Source organism: Carlito syrichta, unplaced genomic scaffold, assembly GCF_000164805.1.
Source record: "Carlito syrichta isolate Samal-C Ts95f unplaced genomic scaffold, Tarsius_syrichta-2.0.1 Scaffold305772, whole genome shotgun sequence".
Classification (NCBI taxonomy): domain Eukaryota; kingdom Metazoa; phylum Chordata; class Mammalia; order Primates; family Tarsiidae; genus Carlito; species Carlito syrichta.
The window spans coordinates 37,690-61,613 of NW_007249868.1; the positions used below are offsets into that span (position 1 = coordinate 37,690).

Here is a 23,924-nt window from a genome sequence, read left to right on the forward strand (position 1 = left end):
CTGTACCAAAGTCTGGTTGGAAAGGGCAGGACAACATGGGGCATACCAGGCAAAGTCTTGGAACTGTCTGTGGTGGGTCTGGAAGATTACACATTGGATCCTGACTGGAGCTGGCCTCCTAAGACCTGTGGACTCAGTGGGCTGCTCAACCCTCCCAGGTAGAGGGTTAGTCACTACATGCAGATAGAGCTAATCGCCATGAAGTTGCAAATAGTGGACAGGATGTTCCTGGACCCCCCCAGAAGGGACATCTTTGTGGGGGTGTGAATGGCAACACCTCTCCCTCCATGATGTGGGACAAAGATGGACTGAGTATTTGACTGCTCAGTGCCTACCACATTTGGCTCCCATTTTGCCCCTTTTGTGTAGTGAGTCTGATCTGACCTTCTCTTTCTTACAGCTGCCTGGCTTCTGTCTCCATCCCCAGGTGAGTCCACAATGTCCTTGCATTCTTACTTGGGATGTCAGCACTTTCTCTCCCCTCAGCCCTTCCCCTCACTCTACAGAACTCTGCTTCCTATCTGTGCAGATTCTATAGAGAATATTATTCTCACCCCCAACTCTGCAACTGGGAATCTCAACAAGGAACTTCTCAACTAGACACTTGGATCCAGAATTGTCTTTTCATCAGTGTCTGATACCATCCCAGTGTACAACTCTCAAAGTTTCAGAAAAGTGTCTACCCATTTCATGAACTTTGGCTCTTTTATATTCAAGGCTGCCATACCCTTTCTAAAAATTGAGATTGGTACCCTTCAATCTTCTTTTGAAGGCAATGTCATGCAGGCCAGATGTTTCTGTGCCTCACTCCTTGAAATGCCCCAGATTCTGCAGATCTGGGCCACATCTGCATCCAGAGGAGGCAGAGGCCATGCTCATGGGGAAGAGATGGATAATAAATGTTTCTAGTGTTTCCACTTTCAAGTAAGCTTGATTCTTCCCTGGGCATCTCCCTGGCCCCCTAACATTATGCTACAAGTGTCACAGTATGGGCAATAGTGTCACATGTGCTAGTCAGTCCATTGGGTCAGGGTATGAGGGGAGGATCAAAGACTTTTTAACTAAGAAGTCATTCCTGTTTTAGAGGAGTAGAGGAATCCATGTGGTCTCCTGCAGGACTTTAGTCCATGGGTGAGCTCACTGGGCAGGAGACTTAGGCAGACACATGAGGAACAAGTGGCAGAATCCAGAAGGTGAATTATCATCATGTTCTTTGTGTCATCCTAACAAAAAGACACTAGAGAAAGCTATCTCTGAATATGTTGACTTTACTGGGGATAGCAATAAGGATTATAATCTGGAATGCACAAAATGGCACGTCACCAGTACATTCTGTAAGGGAGTGGTGAGGGAGCTTTTATTAGCAAAAAATGATTTACATCACCTGCTTAAAAACAAGTTCATTGATTCCAATGGTTCAAAGCCAGAGTTGTCAGTTCACTAGTAGGAATGCCTATACTGAGTAAGTGTTCTTATCTGAATGTTTGCATCCTAAAGAATCCCTAGAAATAAACCTTTCCAAAGCAGAATTATGAGGGACAAGAAAGGGTTTTTAGGAGGTCCTTGGAAACAGTTCTTTCCTCAGACAACTAAGCATAAGCCTCCCCTTCTTCAGGCCTTCTTGACCCTATTTGTCTAGGTCTGAAAAAGTGATTTCATCCTAGTATCTGCAACTTTCATGCCTGCCAGGTCCAAAGAACCTTTTATTCCTGGGCTCTACCCTTCAGGTGTAATTCTAGCTTTACTCTATGTTGCCATTTACAGAAACATGGCCCATCAAAACCTCAACAGTACCAACAACAGGTAAATAACACTCACCTATCCCTGGGACTCCCTCTCTCCCTCTAAATAAACTTTGGATTTAAAACTGATTAGATGGGGCTCAAGATGAGCCCCTCCCTTGTCTGTATCCTTGTGGTTTGGGTAGGAGGAAGGTAAAGTTTCTGCAGACCGAGTTGTGGATCTGATGTGGGCTGAGGGAGGGATCTGGTGGCCTGTCTCTAGTGAGATCCTACTCCAGGTACCTCAGGACAAGCCTGGAGGGCTAACTAATCCTACTGGAACCTCATTTTTGGGCCCCAGGCCATGAGCCAATGGCCTGGGAAGAGCAGGTTAACGTGCTGGTCCCTAAACATGTCTAGCCAAGGTCTTCCAATCCCTGTCACTTTGACAAAACACAGAGAGGACCATAAGGATGCTACCAAGGTCATGAATTTGGGGAACCCAGAACTTTCCATCCGTACTGTGGAACTCCAATATTTGTGTGCACACAGTGGGGGGTGGGGCATAAATTCCTGTTACTTTCTCTGGGGCTATGGGTATTCCCTCATAATTTGAACAACCCTGGGCCTGGCAGAATATGGAGTCACTGCCTCTATCACGGTGATGAAGATGAACCTCTGACCATATGCAAAGGTGACAGCCTGCTCAGGTGACCTGGCTACTATTAAGTCCCCTGAGTGGGGACCATGATTTAGATCCTTGACCTCATGGGTCAAGGAGATAGATGGGAATGGAAGAAGGATTCTTGTTCCTCCTTAGGAACTGATTCTGGATTGGCCCTGAGGCTGGCGAATGGAGGCGATCGGTGTCAGGGCCGAGTGGAAGTCTTGTACCGAGGCTCCTGGGGCACCGTGTGTGACGACAACTGGGACACCAACGATGCGAACGTGGTCTGCAGACAGCTGGGCTGTGGCTGGGCCACGTCGGCCCCAGGAAATGCCCGGTTCGGCCAGGGCTCGGGACCGATTGTCTTGGATGACGTGCGCTGCTCGGGGCATGAGTCCTACCTGTGGAGCTGTCCCCACAATGGCTGGCTCTCCCATAACTGCGGCCACAGTGAGGATGCTGGTGTCACCTGCTCAGGTGGGTTTCCAAGACCTTGGGCCTCCTTCGCTTGGGTAGAGTTGGCTCAGGAGAAGCCTCCTTGTGTATGCTTATTTCCTCAGTGAAAGCTTTTTCTACATTCCCAGTATCTCTGAGGTCTCTTCATTTCTCTACTGAGAATCAGTGTGTGTTTTGTCACGCTGCCTGTTGTGGTGGTCAGTTAGGACAAAGGGCCAAGCAAAATGACAATCATGCCTGTATCCACTTACTGAGGCACTAGACGCAGGAGGGCAAAGATCTAATTGCTGTCTCCTTAGATTTCTGTCTTTCCCCTACTGAATGGTCCTGGTCGATAGTATGGTGGATGCAGCACAGATGGGCATGGGAGGGCAGGTATCATCTCATTTGGTTGTACCCTTGTAATGGGATTCTGTTTGAAAGTGGGGTCATCGTAGAACCCCTAGCATGGAAAGCTTCTAATGGGGGCACTTGGCTAAGAGTGTAGATTTGTGTACATGTTTGTTTTTCCTGGATTTTGGGGTGTCCGAATCCTTGCTCTCAACTCCCTCCAGAGAGTTGTTACAGGCATTCCCAGTCGCCAAAATTTGATTGGGTGGTGTGACCCCCAATCCCCTAGCCACGTACACTGCTAGTGCCGGCCTTGTGCTTTCCAATGGAAGGACTGGAGGATCACACATAGGATGTCGGGCTGGAACTGACCTTTTCAGAACTGCTGACTCAATAGACTGCTAAAGCTTTCAGATAGATGGTTGTTGAGGGGTCCACTTGGTCACCACACTCAGACAGAGTTGATCACCTTGAAGTTGGAAATAGTTGGTACTATGTGCCTAAACGCCTCAGAAGGAGCACGTTTATGGGAGAATGGAGGGCAACACCCCTTTCTCCATGATGGGAAAGAAGGCTGGCCCGAGGGCCTGACCTGTCAGTGCCTTCCAGCTTTGTCTTCATTTCGCACAAACCGTGCAGTGAGTCTGATGATCTTCTCTTTCTCACAGCTGTGGGGTCTAATACTCCACTCCCAACTGAGTCCCCACTGTCTGTGTGCTTACTTGTGATGTCAGTTCTCTTTCTCCCCTTGCGAATTCTTCCCCTACGTATTCTGTTTACAGATTCTCTGGAGCACCTTATGCCCTCACTCCCACACTCTGTAACGGAGACTCCCAGCAAGGAGTGTCTCAGTTAGACATCAGGATGTAAAAGCCTTCTGCTTTCTTGTCAGTCTCCTAGTTTTTATCTAGTTTGTTTCTGTCCCAGTGGATAACTCTTTCAGGTTCTGAAATGTAGCCACAAGTTCAATGAGCGTTGGCCCTTTTATATATATTCAGGGCTGTATACTTTTCCTGAGAACTGAGGTTGAAAGGCAATGTCAGTGCAGATCAGTTCTCCATTCTTCCGGAATCACCCCCAGATTCTGCAGGCTACACCTGCATCCAGGAGACGCAGAGGCTGTGCTTGAGAGACGGAGCAGGATCATAAACATTTCTAGTGCTTCCACTTCCCAGGAAACCTGATTCCCTCCTGGGTAGTCCCTGGTCCCATACCATTTTCTCTGTAGGTGTCAGAGTGTGGGCCATGGTGTCAGGTGTGCCCGTCTTCCATGTGTGGGGAGGGTCCAAGGATTTCCAGCTGAGAAGAGGACATCCTTGTCTTAGAGAGATGGAGAGTCCAGTGTGGTCTCCATATGGGCCTCAACCCATGGGAGAGCTTGGCATTCACTTAAGGAGTAAGGATCAGAATCCAAGAGGGGAGGTATTGTGATGTGGGGTGCTAGGGTCAGAGTGCCTTTTGTTCTTGGCATTTTTCCCTTCAAGTCTAATTCTAGTCTTTCTCCTTATTGCTATTTATAGACACTGTGCCTACCACGGCCATACCCGAAACACCAACAGGCAAGTAATCCTCTCAGCCATCCTTAGGGTTCATTCTTTAGTTTTTTCTTTTTTTGAATCAGGGCCTCATTCTGTTTGCCCAGGCTGGAGTACAGTAGCATGATCACAGCTCAGTGCCTTCTCCCCCTCCTGGCCTCAGACAGTCCTTTTGCCACAGACTTCACAGTCCCTGGGAGCACAGGCATGCACCACCATGCCTTGCCTATATTTTAAAAATTTTCTTTAGAAACGTGGTCTCACTATATTTCCTAGGCCAGTCTCAAACTCCTGAGCCATCCTCTCACCCCATCCTCCCAAGTACTGGGAATATAGGTGTGAGCCACCATGCCTCGCCAAGGGGTTCACTCTTTGCCTCTGAATAAACTTTGAATTTCACAGTGAAAAGATGGGGTCTAAGGTGAGCCCCTCGCTTTTTCTATGTCCCTATTGGTTGAGTAGGAAGGAAGGGGGAGTCTTTGCAGACCTAGTCTTGGGTCTTAGGTGAGATGGAGGAAGAAGCGGTTGACCTATGCGCTCCTGGAAATACCCAAATCTGTGAGCAGTTTGTGATCTTATTGGGACCTGGTTCTTGGCCCTAAGGCCACGGGCTGCAGGCCCAGGAAGAGTACATGATTCAGGCCAGTACCTCTGGCTGTTTGGCCTAGGTCCTGCCATTCCTGGCACTTTGCCAGAATCCAGATATGACCAGTTGACCATGCAGGTCTCTCCATGCTCCTGAACTTGAAGAGGTCAGAGCTTTCCACCTGTAGCTGTGGAGCTTTATCTCATGTGTGCCCAGAGTGGGGAGTGTGGTGTCCTTTCCCATCACCTCCACAGGGTCATGTGTTCATCACCATGACTTGAGCATCTCTAGACCTGGGTGGAATAGGGCATCACTGCTGTTTTCACTATGACCAAGATGGACCTCTGATCATATGCAAAGGGCACAGCCTGCTCAGGTGACCCGATTACTATTAAGTCCCCTGATTTAGACCCTTGAGCTCAAGATGGGGATGGATGAAGGGTTCTGGTGTCCTCCTTAGGAACTGATTCTGGATTGGCCCTGAGGCTGGCGAATGGAGGCGATCGGTGTCAGGGCCGAGTGGAAGTCTTGTACCGAGGCTCCTGGGGCACCGTGTGTGACGACAGCTGGGACACCAACGATGCGAACGTGGTCTGCAGACAGCTGGGCTGTGGCTGGGCCACGTCGGCCCCGGGAAATGCCCGGTTCGGCCAGGGCTCGGGACCGATTGTCTTGGATGACGTGCGCTGCTCGGGGCATGAGTCCTACCTGTGGAGCTGTCCCCACAATGGCTGGCTCTCCCATAACTGCGGCCACAGTGAGGATGCTGGTGTCATCTGCTCAGGTGGGTTTCCAAGACCATGGGCTTCCTTCTCTTGAGTAGAGATTGCGCAGGAGAAGTCTGCTCATTGCATGATGATTTCTTCACTGAAAACTTTTTCTATATTCCCAGTATTCCTGAGGTCTCTTTATTTCTATACTGAGAATCGGTGTGAGTTTTGTCATGCTCCCTGTTGAGGTGGCCAGTTAGGACAATGGGCCCAAGTGAAATCACAATCAAGCCTGTATCTACTTACTGAGGGAGTAAAAGGTCAAAGAGGGAGTTTTTGGTCCCCCAGGGTTCTTTCTTTCCCCTACTGAATGGTCCTGGGTGAGGTTGAGGTAGATGCATGCAGACGGGGGTGGTAAGATAGTTATCATCTCACTGGCATGAGCCCTTCCAAAGGGGCTCTGTTTGGAAGTGGAGTTATCTGCTGAAGCCCCAATGTGGAGACTTCCTAATGGTGACACATGGCTAAGAATATAGATTTTTTTATGTGTATGTTCGACTGTGCTTTGAGATGCCTGAGTCCTTGAACTGTACTCCCTTTGGAGTGCATTGCCTGTGGCTCAAGTCTAGTTGGGGAGCACACCCCACCACCCTCCAACCATGAAGCCTGTCAGTGCTAGTCTTGTGCTTTCCCGTGGCAGGGCTGGAGGATCACACATAGGATTTTTGGCCGGCATTGGCCTCTTCAGACCTGATGACTCAATGGGCTGCTCAAAACTTTTCAGATAGATGGTTGGTTTGGGGACCCCTTGGTCACCACACTGAGTTGATCACCTTGAAGTTGAAAATAGTTGGTAGTGTGTGCCTGGACCCCTCAGAAGGAGCACGTTTGTGGGAGAATAGAAGGCAGCACCCCTTTTTCCATGGTGGGAAAGAAGGCTGGCCTGAGTACCTGACTGCTCAGTGTCTTCCAGCTTTGTCTTCATTTCGCACCTACCGTGCAGTGAGTCTGACGTGACTTTTTCTTTCTCACAGCTGTCGGACCAAATTCTCCACTCCCAGGTGAGTCCCCACTGTCCGTGTGCTTACTTGAGATGTCAGTTCTCTTTCTCCCCTTGAGAATTCTTCCCCCACCACACAGAACCCTACGTATTCTGTTTGCAGACTCTGGAGCACATTATCCCCCCACCACCACACTCTGTAACCGAGTCTCCCAGCAAGGAGTTTCTCACCCAGACATCAGGATCTGGAAGGCTTCTGCTTTCTCGTCAATCACCTAGTTTTCATCAGAGTTTGATTCTGTCCCAGTGGATATCGCTTTTAAAATGGCTACAAGTTCAATGAGCGTTGGCCCTTTTATATTCAGGGCTGCATACTTTTCCTGAGAATTGAGGTCGATACCCTCTGACTTATTTGAAAGGCAATGTCAGTACAGGTCAGATTTCCATTCCTTCTGGAATCTCCCTCAGGTTTTGCAGGCTACACCTGCATCCAGGAGACGCAGAGGCTGTGCTTGGAAGACCGAGCAGGATCATAAACATTTCTAGTGCTTCCACTTCCCAGGAAACCCGATTCCCTCCTGGGTGGTCCCTGGTCCCATACCATTTTCTCTGTAGGTGTCAGAGTGTGGGCCATGGTGTCAGGTGTGCCCATCTTTCCAAGGGTGGGGAGGGTTCAAGGATTTCCAACTGAGAAGAGGACATCCTTGTCTTAGAGAGATGGAGAGACCAGAGTGGTCTCCATCTGGCACTCGGTCCGTGGGTGAGCTTGCTAGGAGTTGGGCAGTCATGTAAGGGGCAAGCAACAGAATCCAGGAGGGGATTTATTGTCATGTGTCATGCTGCGGTCAGAGTGCCTTTTGCTCTTGGCATTTTCCCTTCAGGTCTAATTCTAGCCCATCTCTTCACTGCTATTTACAGACACTGTGCCTACCACAGCCATACCTGAAACACCAATAGGTGAGTGATCCTCTCAGCCATCCTTAGGGTTCACTCTTCTGTATTGTCTTTTTTTGAATCGGGGCTTCACTTGTCACCCGTCTGGAGTATAGTAGCATGATTGCTCACTGCATTCTCCGCCGACTGGGCTCAGGCAGTCCTTCTGCCTCAGACTCCACAGTCTCTGGGAGCACGGGCATGCACCACCTTGCCTGGCTAGTCTTTCACAATTTTCTTTAGAGACGCGGTCTCACTATGTTTCCCAGACTCAAGTCATCCTCTCACCTCATCCTCCCAAAATGCTGGGAATATAGCCGTGAGCCACCATGCACGCCCAGGGGTTCGCACTATGCCTCTGAATAAACTTTGGCTTTCACAGTGAAAAGATGGGGCCCAAGGTGAGCCTCTCCCTTTTTCTAGGTCCCCATGTGTTGAGTGGGAATGAAGGTGGAGTCTCTGCAGACCAAGTTTTGGGTCTCCTGTGGGATTGTGGAGGAAGCTGGTGACCTGTGGGCTCTAGGCACTGCCTAAATCCACAAGCAGTTTGTAATCCGATTGGGACCTGGTTCCTGGCCCTCAGGCCATGCTGCGGGCCCAGGAAGAGTGCATGATTCAGGGTGCTTGGTTGTTGGGTTAGGTCCTGCCATTCCTGGCACTTTGCCAGTATCCAGACGTGACCACATGGCCATGCAGGTCTCCCCAAGCTCCTGAACATGAAGAGGACAGAGCTTTCCATCTGTAGCTATGCAGCTTCATCTTGCGTGTGCCCAGGGTGAGAAGTGTGGTGTCCATTCCTGTCACCTCCACTGGGTCAGGGGTTCATTCCCAGGACTTGAGTATTCCTAGACCTGGGTGGAATAGGGCATCACTGCTGCTTTCACTGTGACCAAGACTGACCTCTGACCATGTGCAAAGGAGACAGCCTGCTCAGGTGACCAGGCTGCTATTAAGTTCCCCGAGTGGGGACCGTGATTTAGACCCTTGAGCTCAAGATGGGGATGGATGAAGGGTTCTGGTGTCCTCCTTAGGAACTGATTCTGGATTGGCCCTGAGGCTGGCGAATGGAGGCGATCGGTGTCAGGGCCGAGTGGAAGTCTTGTACCGAGGCTCCTGGGGCACCGTGTGTGACGACAGCTGGGACACCAACGATGCGAACGTGGTCTGCAGACAGCTGGGCTGTGGCTGGGCCACGTCGGCCCCGAGAAATGCCCGGTTCGGCCAGGGCTCGGGACCGATTGTCTTGGATGACGTGCGCTGCTCGGGGCATGAGTCCTACCTGTGGAGCTGTCCCCACAATGGCTGGCTCTCCCATAACTGCGGCCACAGTGAGGATGCTGGTGTCATCTGCTCAGGTGGGTTTCCAAGACCTCCGGCCTCCTTCTCCTGGGTAGACTTTGCTCAGTAAAAGACTCCTCACTGCATTTTGATTTCTTCACTGAAATCGTTTTCTATATTCCCAGTATCTCTGAGGTCTTCGCAGCTCTCTACAGGGAATCAGTGTGAGTTTTGTCAAGCTGCCTGTTGAGGTGGTCAGTTAGGACAATGGGCCAAACTGAAATGATGATCAAGCCTGTATCTCCTTACTGAGGCACTGGGAGCAGGAGACCTAAGAGGAAATTGCTGGCCCCCCAGGGTACTATCTTTCCCCCCCGAATGGTCTTGAGTGAGGTTGAAGTCGTTGCACGCAGATGGGGCTGGTAAGGCAGTTATCATCTCACTGGTGTGAGTCCTTCAAAAGGAGTTCTGTTTGGAAGTGGGGTTATCAGCAGCGGAAGCCCCAACACAGAGACTTCCTAATGGTGGCTAAGAGTATAGATTTTTTATGTGTATTTCCGACTGTGTTTTGAGGTTCCTTGAGTCCTTGAGCTCAACTCCCTTTGGAGTGCATTGCTTATGGCTCAAGTCTGGTTGGGAGTGACAGTCCCCTGTGAAGCCTGTTAATGCAAACTTCGTACTTTAAATGGTGTGGATGGAAGATTACACACAGGATTTTTGTTGGCACTGGTCTCTCTGACCTGCTGACTTAATGGGCTGCTCAAACCTGTGAGGTATAGGTTTGGTTTTGGGTCTGCTTGGTCACCACACTCAGAAAGAGTTGATCATCTTGGAGTTGGAAATAGTGAACAGAATTTTCCTGGACATCTTACAAGGAGCATGTTTGCAGGGGTGTGGATGTCAACGTCCCTTTTTCCATGATGGGGGAGACCGGGACTGAGTGTCTGTTCTGCTCAATGCCTCCACCTTTGTTCCAATTTGCCACTTTTTGTGCAGTGATTCTGATCTGACCCTCTCTTTCTCACAGCGGTCCGACCCCAGTCCACGCCCAGGCCAGGTGAGTTCTGCTGTTTCTTAACTTGTGAGTCTTCCTACTCATCTCCAGAGCGCTAGACCAGTAGCTTTAGGGAGACTGTGGAGTTTTTCCACCTCCCATAATCCTCCTTGATCTTTTTAGAGTGTTTATGTGGTTCCAGTTGAGGCTCACTATCTTGGAGGTTTAAGAGCATTCCCAGTTCCTGACATGCTACACAGTGTCACCCAGCAAGTTTGTTGATAGGAGCAGACTCTGTCCTGAATCATTTTTGCTGGGAAGCATGGTCTGTGCCAAGAGTCACATGGGAAGGGAGAACAGAGATTTTTTTCATGTTTTATGTCCCAGATGAAGACTGAATGATGCTTCAGTCTGACTGAATCTGTCAGGAGAGAATTGTCATTGCCCTTTGTACAATGTCATTGCCATTGCATGGAATTGTCATTGCCATGTTGTGAACTTCCAAAGGCATGGTTTTGCTCATTTTAGGCTCTCTAGAAAAGACCTTTTTCTCCCTTAGCAACATACCTTCTCTGACTCTACTCTTCCTGATCCCAGTCAGAGATGACTAGGCCCAAGCTGGCTTCCCCAAACCTCCTTCTAATCCTGCTCTGTTTTTCCTTCCAGATTGGTGGTTTACCACAACTCCTTTCAATGGTAAGCATCTCTGAGTCCTGCCACAGCATCAACATTCAGCGCTCTAGTCAACAGGCTTGGGGGAAACTCCTGAGTCTTGCATGAAGCCTCTGGCCTCTCATCACTTCATCAAATGTGGAGGGCTCCCTTATCTACCAGTTGTGAATTGATCTGGAACAGGGATCTGCTGGTCAGAATACTTTTGTTTGCAAGTAACAGGAACACAACTCAAACTCTCTTGAACTAGAAAGGAAGTCATTGGCTTATATATCTAAAGTGTTTAGTGCTGGACCTGGAGATTTAGGTACAGCTGGATCCAGAAATTTCAAGTCTGTTTCCCTAAGCTTTTCTTACCTCTGGTCTTTTATTGGTGTGGGCTTTACTGTCAGCTTGCTTTTGGCACATAGGGAGAAAAGACAGCAGTGGCCACCCAAGTCCATATATCATGAGGAAAAAGAGTCAGTTTGTCTTTGTACCTCTGGCTGACAAGTCCGGGGAGAACTCTGATCAAACTGTTTGGCAACAAGCACCTTCTCTCAAACCATCTCTGGCATCTCTGTGTGCTCTAGTGGCCCAGCTAGAGTTGGGATATGGGCACTCGGCCCTACTTGAACCTTGCAGGATGCTTTTTTTTTTTTTTTTTTTAATAGAAAAGACTGTTTCTATTACAATAAAAAACAGAGCAGGAAACTTAAGACACAGAAAAAGTACTCCCTGTTGGAACCTTGCTTTTCTTTGATACTCTCTGCTGTTTGCTGACTGTGGTCATCCTCCTTTTACCAGATGAAGCCTTCCCTCTCCCTGAGTGTCAGCCCATGTCAGTGCTCTGCTTTTTAGCTGTCCTCTGTGACCCAGCATCAGGGTCTGAGCTGTCAGTGGAGAATCTGCAGAGGATCTTTGAGGGCCTCCATACGTGCTTTGGGCCTGCTGCCTGTCTTCAGTAGGGACAGTAGGAGTCAAAGCTCTTCCCTGCCTTGGCTCCACATAAGACCAGGATCCTGGACTCAGTGAGTCAGGATGGGAGAGTATGGCCAAATATTTACTAATCTCCTGTCCCACCAGCCTTTGGGCTTTCCCTACACTTCTGGGAGAGCATTGCAGATGGTGGGCTCTCCTGGTTTTAGATCAAACCCACCAGCAAAACTATACCTTCCAAGAAGAAATGTTGTTTTACCTTGTGGTCCAGGGACCTAATAATGGCCACATCTGCCAGTCACTGAAGACAACAGAGTCAGGGAAAACTTTTTCTATATTCAAGAACAGATTCCCAATGAGAGAATTAGTTGGGTTGATATGATGAGCTCATCCAGGAGCCTACTTTTTAAAAAAACTTCTCAAGAGACATTTTTATTTCTTAATGATATGAAATTGCAGGTCATTTGAATGTATTTGAATCTATCTTTCTCTTCATATTTATACAAGAGAGACCCAAAAAACCCCAAGTTTATTTTTTGGAGAGTAGACCCATTGTATTACAGTCTTCCCCCCACTAGGAAATTGTTCTAGGAACCCATTGGCATCAGTGTAGCAGTTAGCATTGTTGTGAGAGGCTGTGTTTGGTTTCAGTTAAAATTTTTAAAAGATTTTTTCAATGTGTTTGCCCATTTTATAATGAGTAATTTACAAGCACATGTGACCGCACTGCATTGAGTGGTCAGCAGTTTTTGACCAAAAATGGTGTGAACGCCATGTCCCATTCTCCCTATTTACCCAATCTCACCCCAAGCTGTGGCAGAGAGGGGGCTGGTAGCAGTTAAAAGTATTCCTTTTGAAAATCAAACGACAAACTGGGCTCCGTGGCTCAGTTTGTAATCCCACACCTTTGGGCAGCTGAGGTGAGTGGATTGCCTGAGCCTGCGGATTCGAGACCCACCTGGGCAGTGAGACCTCATCTCTACAATAAATCCCAAAATCAGCCTGGTGCAGTAGCGCATGGCTGTAATTCCGGCTACTTGGAAGGCTGAGGCGGAAGGATCTCCGGAGCCCAGTAGGTCGAGGCTGCAGTGGCCGGGAGCGGCCACTGCACTCCAGTCTGGGCGACAGAGTGATACTCCAACTCGAAAAATAAATGAATAAATAAATAAAATCAGCCAGGCGTGGTAGCGCGCGTCTGTAGTTCCAGCTACTTGGAAGGCTGTGGCGGAAGGATCTCCGGAGCCCAGTAGGTCGAGGCAGCGGTGGCCGGGAGCGGCCACTGCACTCCAGTCTGGGCAACAGAGTGAGACTCCAACTCAAAAAAAAAAAAAAAAGAAAAGAAAATCAAACGACAAACTCTGAAAACCTGCCAGACCAGTTTTGTTTGAGAAAAACCAAATAGCCAAGGACTGATGACTTTCATGGAAATGCAAAAGAGTAATTCACAAACTTATACAAAACCCCTCTTTTGAAGTTGACAGTTTACAACCCTACTCGCCCTGCATTTCCTGGAAACCATTTGTTCTTTGGAAATCTGATTTTGTTGAGTATAACCTTGTGAATTCCAAAGAAAATGAATAATCGCTCAACATGGCCCCCCTCCCTTACCTAAACAAAGGTATAAGACTCCTCTTCTCCCTTTCTGGGGGGCTTGACCTGGAAGTGTTAGCTGGTCGAGTCTGCCAGCATAATAAAGTTGCCACTTCCTATAATAGTCTCAGTGTCATGACCTCTCTGTCTTCCTGCTACAAAGCGACTTTTTTTTTTTGTTTCCCTGGATGGAAAAAGTCCTCAAAGGGAAAGTTTTGCTTATGTGGAAGAGTGAAACTAAAACAGGCAAAAGCACTAAAAGGCATCAAAATTGACGAGTTCAGAAACTGTTTTGAGCAGTGTGGAAAGCATCTTGATTGGTGTATTGCATCAAATGGGGAGTACTTTGAAGGTGACTGAAGTTTAAACATGTAAGAATAAATACACAATTTTTTATAAATAAATTCCAAGTTTTTTGTGTCTCCCCTCATTCTTATATATATGTAGTGGAGTTCCCATTAATATTATTTTCCTTTTATATTGTGGTAAAGTATATGCATAGCAAAAAATTTATCATTTTTAACAATTTTAAGGTGTACAACCCAGTGACATTGACTACATTCACAATATTGCACAACCATCACCACTACCTAGTTCCAGAGCTTTTTCATCAAATACCCATTAACCATTCACATCCTATTCCTTCCCCCACCCCCCCACCCCCAGCCTCTGGTAACCACTAATCTGCTTTTCTTTTTCTTTATAGTTTTCTCTGTTCTGGATATTTCCTATGAATGGAACTGTTACCTTTTGTGCCTGGCTTCTTTTACTTAGCATGATGCTTTCACAATTCATTCATATTGTAGTATGTGCCAGGACTTTATTCATTTTATTGCCAAATACTATTCCTTTGTATGGGATATTTCCTCTTCATTTGCCTGTTGATATACATTTGGGTCATTTCCTTCTTTGGCTATTGTGAATAATGCTGCTATGAGCATTAATGTACAGTTTTTTGTTTGAATGCCTGTTTCCAATTTGGGCGGTGTATACCTAGGAGTGGGATTACTGGATCTTGTGATAATTCCACATTTAACTTATTGTGGAAACACTGAACAGCAGTTCAGTGTTCAGAAACACTACAGCAGCTGCACCATTTTACATTTCAACCAGCAATGCTTGAGGGCTTTTGTTTCTCCAGGTGGTTGCCAACACTTACGTATCTTTTTCATGATGGTCATTCTAGTGGGTGTAAGATGGTATCTCATTGTGACTTTGATTTGCATTTCCCTGATGATTAATGATGCTGAGCATCTTTTCATGTGCTGGTGGGCATATGTTGTAAGAACAGAAGCCTCATTTTAGAGATGCTAAGTAGAAGGCCTGAGGAACCAGAGCACTTAGCCCAGCTCAAGGCTCCCAGGATAGTGTCCAGGTAGACTGAGGGATCACGATACCTGGCACAGTGATGTTTTTGGTGGAGGACTTTCCCCTATGGAGCCCTCTCACTACCATTTTTGCTCTCTTCCACTCTCAGACCATGGGCATATCTAGAAATGCACAGCTGTATCAGTAACAGTTAATGCCCATTGCCCCTGCAGCTCATGGTATTCAGTGAGTCCCCATTTTCTTTCAGATTCAGGGCAAACTTTGGGTTTGAAAGTGACATAAGAACAAGCCTCAGGACTGATAGGATAGTTCCTGTGAGCAAGGAGAGGCAGCTTGAGTAGAAGCTCCAAAGAGTTAAGTTCTAGGGCTGCTCCTTGGCAGGAGGCTGGGAGCCTGTCTCAGTGTCATCCGGCTCCAGGACCTCAGAGAGAAATCACCCAGTGATCACTGCAGATTCAGGCTGATGACTACCCCTTCACTCCTGCATACCGTGGCCTGGCTCAGCAATTTAATCGCTGGGCACCAAGGGGACTCAATCAGAGAATATGCATTGTTGAGTACATACCCAAGGGTCCTAGAAAACAACTCTTGAGGAAAATATGATAAATAACAGGCTTTTGTCAATGTTTGTGCTGCTGACATTCACTTGAGACCCAGAAACCTGGGTCTACTGAGCCTCGTGCGGACCTCAGAACCTCTTCCTTTAGGAGACACAGGTAAGAGTGAATTCTCATATCTCCTTCTAGGATCTGACTCCGAATTGGCCCTGAGGCTGGTGAATGGAGGGGACCGGTGTCAGGGCCGAGTGGAGGTCCGGTACCGAGGCTCCTGGGGTACCGTGTGTGACGACAACTGGGACACCAATGACGCCAATGTGGTCTGCAGGCAGCTGGGCTGTGGCTGGGCTACGTTGGCTCCAGGAAATGCCCGGTTTGGTCAGGGATCAGGACCAATTGTCCTGGACGACGTGCGCTGCTCAGGGCGTGAGTCCTACCTGTGGAGCTGTCCCCACAATGGCTGGCTCTCCCATAACTGTGGCCACAATGAGGATGCTGGTGTCATCTGCTCAGGTGGGCCTCCACGACCTCGGGCCTCCATTTTAGAATATGGTTTTCTCCAAGAAAGGGCTTCTTTGCACAAAGTCATCTCTCTTTGAGCTTCTCTGCAAGATGGGTGGTTCTCCTGATACCTCAACAGGGAAACACTGTCAGCAAATGTCTTTATTATCTTTGAATTTTATGGGTATGCCATAGCTTCTTCCTTACATAGGTTCCTACAGCAAACATGGGTTCAATCCACTTTCAGGTTGTAAGAATAAATTTCCCCCACACCTTTTTATGAGACTAACCTTAAGGCTTCTATCTACCACTCAGCTCTCCTGGATGACTCTCAGGGGACATTTCTAAGTGACAAGGTGGGGACACACACTCAGTGTTTCTCTTGCTCATCGTCTAGGGCACTGAGATTGACTCATGTTTCCTTCTTTTTCTTGCAGCTGCCCAAACAAATTCTACTACTCCTGGTGAGTCTGCCCTGCCTCAGCCTAGCACTATTCCTCTCGGGAATTCCACCCTCTCCTGTTTCCAGAAGTAGGAGGAATAGGACAGGCTCCCCTAGGGGTGATTTTTCTCAGAGAACACTAGAGTTTGTTAAGGTGCCAAGCTGAGCTCCCCCTCCTATTACTTTCATGTGTAGCTCAGCCTTGGGGAGGCCCTCTGGCCGCCTGCCGTTGCCCGCTGACAGCTCTTGCTCAGAGATGCTGCTGGTGGAAGGAGGCTTCAGACCTCCTGTCATCTCAGGTGAAAATAATTGTTTAAATTGGCCCATGGAGAATCGTCACCTCCGTTTAAAAATATGGGCAGGTAATACTTCTACGCATGTTTGTCAAATAAAGAATTTGTTCACTTTGAGAGAGTCATCCCCATAGTGTGCTTTGTGTTTGACTTTGTCTCTCAGACAAGTGACTACGGAATTGAAAAGCTTTCTAGTAAAATCCTAAAGCAGTTTCTTTTTTTTTTCTAGACTGGTGGCACCCCATAACTACAACCACTGAAGGTAAGTATTTCATATCCCCCCTGAACCTCAGGACATGCATTTCTTAACCCCAAGGCTGGTTATTCATGAAGTGGACCCCTGCTTCCCAGCCTTTCTAAGTCTGCGTGTACAACTTACCTGTGGCCTGTCCCACTACTGCCTACACCCAGCCTGCATACACACATCCTTTACACTTTGCCCTCTGGGAAGATGACTTATGTTTTAACTAAGTTCTGTTTCCTCTTCATTTGAATCAATGTGGTAAGTTCTTAAAGGCTTTTACTTTTGGAATTTCTCCAAAGCTTTGGGAGGAAGAGGGAGGCAAATAATGAATGGACAGTTTTACAAATAATAATTCTTTTCCATGTAACTTTTATTTTACAGTATGAATGTGTTTCAATAGATTTTTGTATCTCTTAACAATCATGTGGCTACTTTTCTGTGTCATTAAATCTTTTCTCACAATCATTTTATTTTTATATTCTTTTAAAATTTTTATTTTAAAGATGTGGGATACAATTCAGGGTTAGGTACACAAGTGGTCATCGTACAGGTAAAGTTTGGGTGCCTTTATTGATGTTCTGTGCTCCCTCACATTCCCTGGCCCTGTTCTACTACTGCCAACCCCTTTCTTATAGTACTGTGATAATTGTTCAAGGTCAGCTTACAAGTGAGTACATGTAGTCCTCAGATCTTTGTTTCTTCTCACAGTCATTTTAAATGCCTGTTCATGGCATATTGCACAGCTATGCCATGAATGATTTGACTAATCCCCAGCTGCTGGATATTTAAGTTGTTTTTATTTCTTCATTAGTTTAGATAATTTTGTGATAAAGAACATTTGTATAGGTAATCTTTGCATATGTCACTATTTTTTTGCTTTAGGATTGAAATAGATTTACTGGAGTAAAGTTAACATAGTTCCTGGTACATAGAATGTACTTAATAATTATTTACTCTTACTGTGCTAAGTATTTTAAGATCTTGCTGTGTATGATCAATGTGCCATCAAGAATGGTTGTTAAATTACAGAATGATAAAAAAGACAAGCTGATCTCCTACCTCAGAGCTCACAATATTAAATATTTAATACAGAATTAACTAGGGAATTACAGTTGTGACAAGCGTTTCCAAGGTAATGTTCAGTGTGCAAAAAGGACATATTAGCAGAGACCTTTGTCAATCTGGGAGTTAGGGGAAGTTCTTTATGGAAGTGACGCTTAAGCTGGGACTTATAACAGGAGCAGGTTCATTTGCTAAAGTGTCTCCCAGCCAGAAGGAATGCTTTGAAGGCCTTAGTGTGAGAAGGAGCTTGACTCTTTGAAGGAAGACAGGTGGGGGTGGGAGGGACTGCAGGAGAGTTGAGTGAGGCTGGATTATTTAGGGCCTTGTGAAAAGGTTAATTTTCCTGACTTTATGCTAAGGGTAATGGGGGCTACACAAAGGTTTTAAGCTGAGGAATTGCACAATTAGAAATGTATTTGCAAAAGACTATGCTCATCTTTCCTGCCACACTGTGTGTTTTCTGAAGGCAAAGACCATGTCTACCTTTTTCATAATATATCCTTATTATCTAGCATTGTGTCTGACTTTCAAGAAATATTTGTTGGAAGAATAAATAATGAGTGAATGAACAAATAAAACAGTGAATAAATATATAATTACCATTGGCATTTCTGCATACATTATACACACACACATACACACAGTCTAGCATACTTCACACCCCATGTAATAACATCCATTTTCATTTACGTGCATGTAATAAAAAACTTTTTATGACCTTAAAATTGGCTTTTTTATGGCATTGAAATTACTTCCATACCAAAAGGTTTAATGACTGCACAAGTTTTCATTGTATGGCTATATCATAATTTAGTTAAGCAATTACTAATTGTGGGGCAAAAATAGTTTCTAATTATATTTTATAATCTTATATACAATAACATATTTTATTGTATAACAATTTCTATTCAATTTTTATAAATCTGTAATTCATATCCTTGTCTCTAAATCTGTGACTTTGTCTGTGATTATTTCCCAGTGTAGAAATAAAATTGCTGGGTAGGCATATTTTAGAGGCCAAATTATCTTAAGAAACACTGTCTTCCTACAGAATTGGAGAAAATATTTGTAAATTATACAATCTGATCAGGAATATAGCTAGAATATATTAGTATCTCTTATTATTCAATAATAAAAAGTCAAATAACCCAATTAAAAAATGGGCAAAAGATCTGAATAGATATTTCTCTACAGAAGATATATAAATATCCAACAAGGCATTGAAAATATGCTCAGCAAATCATGAATTTCACAGCAACCTGGATGGAACTAGAGTCTATAATACTGAGTGACCTCTCACAGAAACAAAGATCTGAGTATCACATGTTCTCACTCATATAATGGACCTTGAACATCCAATGTAATACTATAAGAAAATGACTGACGGTACTGGGAAACTATGGGGGGGGAGGGAGATGGGATTAACAGTAGCAAATATCTGTCTGGGGATGGGGAAACACCTCTTATCAACAGGGTGCCTGAATGAAACGTAATTGTACACCTAACCCTTAACTGTACCCCACAACATCATAATAAAAAATATTGATAAAAAAAAGGAAATATGCTCAGCATCATTAGACATCAGGGAGATGTAAATGAAAACCCCATAAAGAGATACCATTTCAGACCCAGTAGGTTAGCTATAATCAAAATGTCTGATAGTGACAAGTACTGGTGGAGATGTGGAGAAACTGGAACCCTTGTACACTGTTGGTGGGGATGTAAAGTGCAGTAGTCACTTTGAGAAGCAGTTTTGTGATTATTTAAAAAGTTAAACCTGGAGTCACCGTATGACCCAGCAATTTTACTCCAAGGCACATATCCCAGTAGAAATGAAAGAATATGTCTATACAGAAACTTGTACATGAATGCTCAGAACAGCATTATCCGTAATGACTAAAAAGTGAAAACAACCCAAATATTTATTATGGTGACTCAATAAACAAATGTGGTGTATCCATCAATGGAGTATTATTTGACAATAAAAATGAGTTGAATACTGATTTATGCTAATAACATGGATGAACTTTGAAAACATGCTAAGTGAAAGAAACCAGTAAAAAAAACAAAACAAAAACCTACCTACTGTATAATCTCATTTATATAAAATGTCCAGAATAGGCAAGTTTATAAAGACAGAAAGGTAGATCAAAGGTTGTCAGGGGCTGAGGGTGTTGATGGGAAACGGAGAATGACTGTTAGTGGGATTGGGTTTCTTTTTGGGTGAGGAAAATATTCTAAGATTGTGGTAGTGATTTCACAACTTCTGAATATGGAAAAAAATCATTGAATTGTACACTTTAGGAAAAGTAAACAAAAGAGTTATAAAAAAGGAAAAGTTTCCATTCATATCACCACAGCATGTGAAAATGTTCTTAAAAGTTCTGTTACAATACATCAACCAACAAAAATTTGAATGCTTAGTATTTACTCTTCTCTGATAAATAACAATAGCTAATAATGCTAGATGCTTATTATGTGTCAGGTACTAAGAGCTCATATAGACATATAATCATATCATATATATGTGTGTGTGTGTATATATATATACACACACACACATATATATTTAATATCCATAAGAGTCTGATGAGGCAGATACCATTACTACTCCCATTATTCCAATGATGAAATTAAGGCAGGGAGGTTAAGATAATTGCTCACGATCATAGAGCTGATAGAGGCAAAGTCAAGATGCAGATGCAGGCTTTCTGTTGCAGAAACTCTGCTCCTGACGACACTTTGCACTGCTTGTCCAGTGGCAGAATCCTGTGCTCATGGGAGACTCTAAGGAATACATTGTATTATAGAGTACTCCCCCTTAGCCAGCTGCTACGCTTAGCCAGTACTATCCCTATGACCTTCTCTATAGATGATTGAATGGTGATAGCAATCCATTTGTTGCTTTCTTGGCATTTTTGTTTCAAGGTGACACAAGTTCCCTCTGAAGCACAGGTCACCTCCTCCCAGAGGATTGCTGTCCAGGCTCAACGGGAAAGGCAGAGACTCAAATCAAGGCTTCTAATGTCAGGCAGTCTAGAACTAGGCTCGAAAGAGGGGACCTGTTTACAGGAAAAATTAAGTCATGTTATAAAGTGCAGAAGATAAAACCAGGAAGACCTACTCAGAAGATGATTGCTTCATGACATGCCTGAAGACTTACCTCAATGGAAGTGATCCCTCTCTCCTCTATAGGACCCTCTTCACATTGTGGTGGCTTCTTATTTAATGCCAGTGGGACATTCTCCAGCCCATTCTACCCTGGATACTACCCCAACAATGCTAAATGTGTCTGGGAAATAGAAGTGCATTCTGGTTATCGCATAAATCTGGGCTTCAGTGATTTGCAGTAAGTAATGCCTGGTCATCCGGTGAAGGTGCAGGGGGTGGGGGTGCCCTCCACAGCACACCCACTGGTCTAGGCTGTTCTAGGCTAGGATGCTTTTCACTCTCACGTGCCATGGACAAGCCTCTGGTTGCTCTGACTCCTATCATGAAGCATCAGGCAACGTTGGGAGGTCCTTTGATTTGACTGAATAAGAGTTAGAAGAAAAATTATACCCAACAGCCTCACTCATAAAGTCCAAACTATCTGTGAAATAGAGGGGCAATAGGAATTTCAACATTGGCTTGAATACATTTTGTCCATACAGGTTGGAACTGCATAGTAACTGCCATTATGATTACATTGAAATATTTGATGGATCATTGAACAGCAGTAATCTGCTGGGGAAAATATGTAATGCCACCAGGCAAATATTTACATCTTCTTACAATCGAATGACCATTCGATTTCGAAGTGACATCAGTTTCCAGAACACCGGCTTTTTGGCTTGGTATAACTCCTTTCCAAGAGGTAAGTGCAAACTAGTCTTGGCCTGACAGAGGCTTGGTGGATCTATACAGCCCCTTTGTGGTTTTGGGGGGAAATCAAAGCGAGGCTTCAGTGATGTGTTGTCTTTTCTCCTCTCACGGCAGACCATGTGAACCTTGGGAGGGGTAGGCCATTAGCAAGGAAGTGAGGTGTACACACACAAGGACACACCTGGCTTTGGCCAGTTGGTGGCAACCAACTCCCCAGGGAACCTGGTGACTCTTCTTGCTGAGTATTCCTCCCCATCTGGAGGTGAGGGGGTCTGAGCTCTGTGATGTCTGGAGCTCCTTCCAGCTTTGCCTTGCATGGTGCAGACATTTCCGCATTTTTATCTTGACGGTTCCACATTTCCATTTGGTGTCTTTGGGGGCAGGGGAAAGACTAGGACTTTAAGGTTTGTCACGGGACATTTATTTGTTGTGGGACATGGCTCTCATCTTTCACTGTGTGTATCTTTCAGATGCCATCATGAGCTTGATCAACTTAAATTCGTCCTATGGTTTATGTGCTGGGCGTGTGGAAATTTACCACAATGGCAGGTGGGGGTCAGTTTGTGATGACTTCTGGACCATTCAGGATGCTGAGGTGGTCTGCAGACAGATGGGATGTGGATACGCAGTCTCCGCCCTCGGAAATGCCTACTTTGGTTCCGGCAATGACTCTATCACCCTGAGCAACGTGGAGTGCTCAGGGACAGAATCCACTCTCTGGCAGTGCCAGAACCAAGGCTGGTTCTCCCATAACTGTGGTCACCACCAAGATGTTGGTGTCATCTGCTCAGGTATGGCATAAAGCGAGAGCTTAATGCTATTTGTTGATGATGTCTGTGACTCAGTGCTGGAGCTGGGGTGGGCAGGAGCTTGTCAGCTTGTTCCTGTGGCCTGTCAACTCCAGAAGACCATGCAGAGGGTCATTTTATCTTTGGCCAGTTTCTCTGCCCAGTGCTATTATGCTGAACATTTATCTGATTTCATGATGTTCAGCAATGATTTAATTTCTCTCAGTTTCTGTTTCCTTGATGATTAATTGAAGGTGATCACGATAGTACTTGCTGCCAATGACAATTGGGATGATATTAGAATATTTCTGAGCAAGTAGAAAGTGATGGTTATTATGACCTCGGCTGTGATCCTGATGACTCCAAATAATGACAGAGCATGGGGACAGCCAGGAAACCCACTTAGGCCTCTTGACAGCAGTCACTCGGTGGACCATGGGTACACTCACCGACGGGGGTCAGATTATGAGTCACATATGTATGTCTCTACCTTGTTCTGGCCACTCCTCCCAGCCACACTTTTGTGACCTATGCTTTTCTTCTTTTTTTTTAGGAAACCAGCCTCCGACACATGGTTAGTGCTCACGATTTCCTTCTCCCTTCTGGGGTCTCCAGGTCATTCCACTGCTGTCGCCTAGACTGTTCAGGGCATGTTGCTCACACTCCAAGGAGTTTATCTGTGTGTCTTCCTGGGTACACTGCATCCCCTGAGGCTGATGTCCTCACCCTTGCAGGATGTCAGGATGGTGCCCTCTCTGTCCTTCAGTGGCCTGGCTCACCACCTAAGATTCAAATCTCCTGTCAGTCTCAAGGCGAGGCCTGCCATCTATTAGGTCTGCCTGATCTTCCAGACACCAGACCTTGTCAGTGTAGACTAAATGGGGCCTGCTGCATCAGTGAGTTCAGTGTGTAATGGGCCATGGCTCCTGCTTATCTGCCCCTGAGCTGCTTGAAGTGCTCCCAGCACACCCCTGGATCCTCAGGTCCTTCCCTGCCCTCCTCCTCTTCATTACCTTCTTACCATCTCCTGGCTTTTGAGCTGCTCCAGACCTGTCTCCTCTGGTCCATTCTCCACTGTGCAGCCTTCAAGTGATTCCTCAGGGCCTTCTGGTAAAGATCTCTCTCTCTCTCTCTCTCTCTCTCTCTCTCTCTCTCTCTGTCTCTTCAGCTTGACCACCAGGGCTCCCCATGATTCACTCCCTTTGTTTGGTGCCTTCTCTTCCTCCTGTCCCTGCTCCATCCACCTGGAGGCTCCCAAATCACTCCTACCAGAGTCCCTCTGCACATGCTGTTCCTCTGCATGGGACAGCCCTTTCCACCTCTGCCTGCTCCCTGATTACTATTCTCTTTTCCCCACTCAGTCTGGGTCAGAATCAAGCTTCTGGGCTCCCTTCCTTCCCTACTCTTCAATCTCAGCCTCATTCTGCTCTATTGGGATTCCTCTTCTCCAGACT

General features: G+C 45.9%; 1 protein-coding gene across 1 annotated transcript in view; it reads left to right on the top strand.

Moving 5' to 3' along the window:
• The window catches only part of DMBT1 (deleted in malignant brain tumors 1), a 66,920-nt gene that overhangs the window by 31,771 nt on the left and 11,225 nt on the right, over window positions 1–23,924 (top strand). The window contains exons 10-23 of the mRNA XM_021714782.1: window positions 1,765–1,803; window positions 2,542–2,905; window positions 5,736–6,079; window positions 8,635–8,713; window positions 8,950–9,293; window positions 10,244–10,273; window positions 15,371–15,384; window positions 15,441–15,789; window positions 16,215–16,241; window positions 16,742–16,774; window positions 21,014–21,167; window positions 21,472–21,674; window positions 22,153–22,473; window positions 23,024–23,044. Coding sequence (XP_021570457.1) covers window positions 1,765–1,803; window positions 2,542–2,905; window positions 5,736–6,079; window positions 8,635–8,713; window positions 8,950–9,293; window positions 10,244–10,273; window positions 15,371–15,384; window positions 15,441–15,789; window positions 16,215–16,241; window positions 16,742–16,774; window positions 21,014–21,167; window positions 21,472–21,674; window positions 22,153–22,473; window positions 23,024–23,044 — 2,322 coding nt within the window. The remainder of the gene's footprint in view (window positions 1–1,764; window positions 1,804–2,541; window positions 2,906–5,735; window positions 6,080–8,634; window positions 8,714–8,949; window positions 9,294–10,243; window positions 10,274–15,370; window positions 15,385–15,440; window positions 15,790–16,214; window positions 16,242–16,741; window positions 16,775–21,013; window positions 21,168–21,471; window positions 21,675–22,152; window positions 22,474–23,023; window positions 23,045–23,924) is intronic.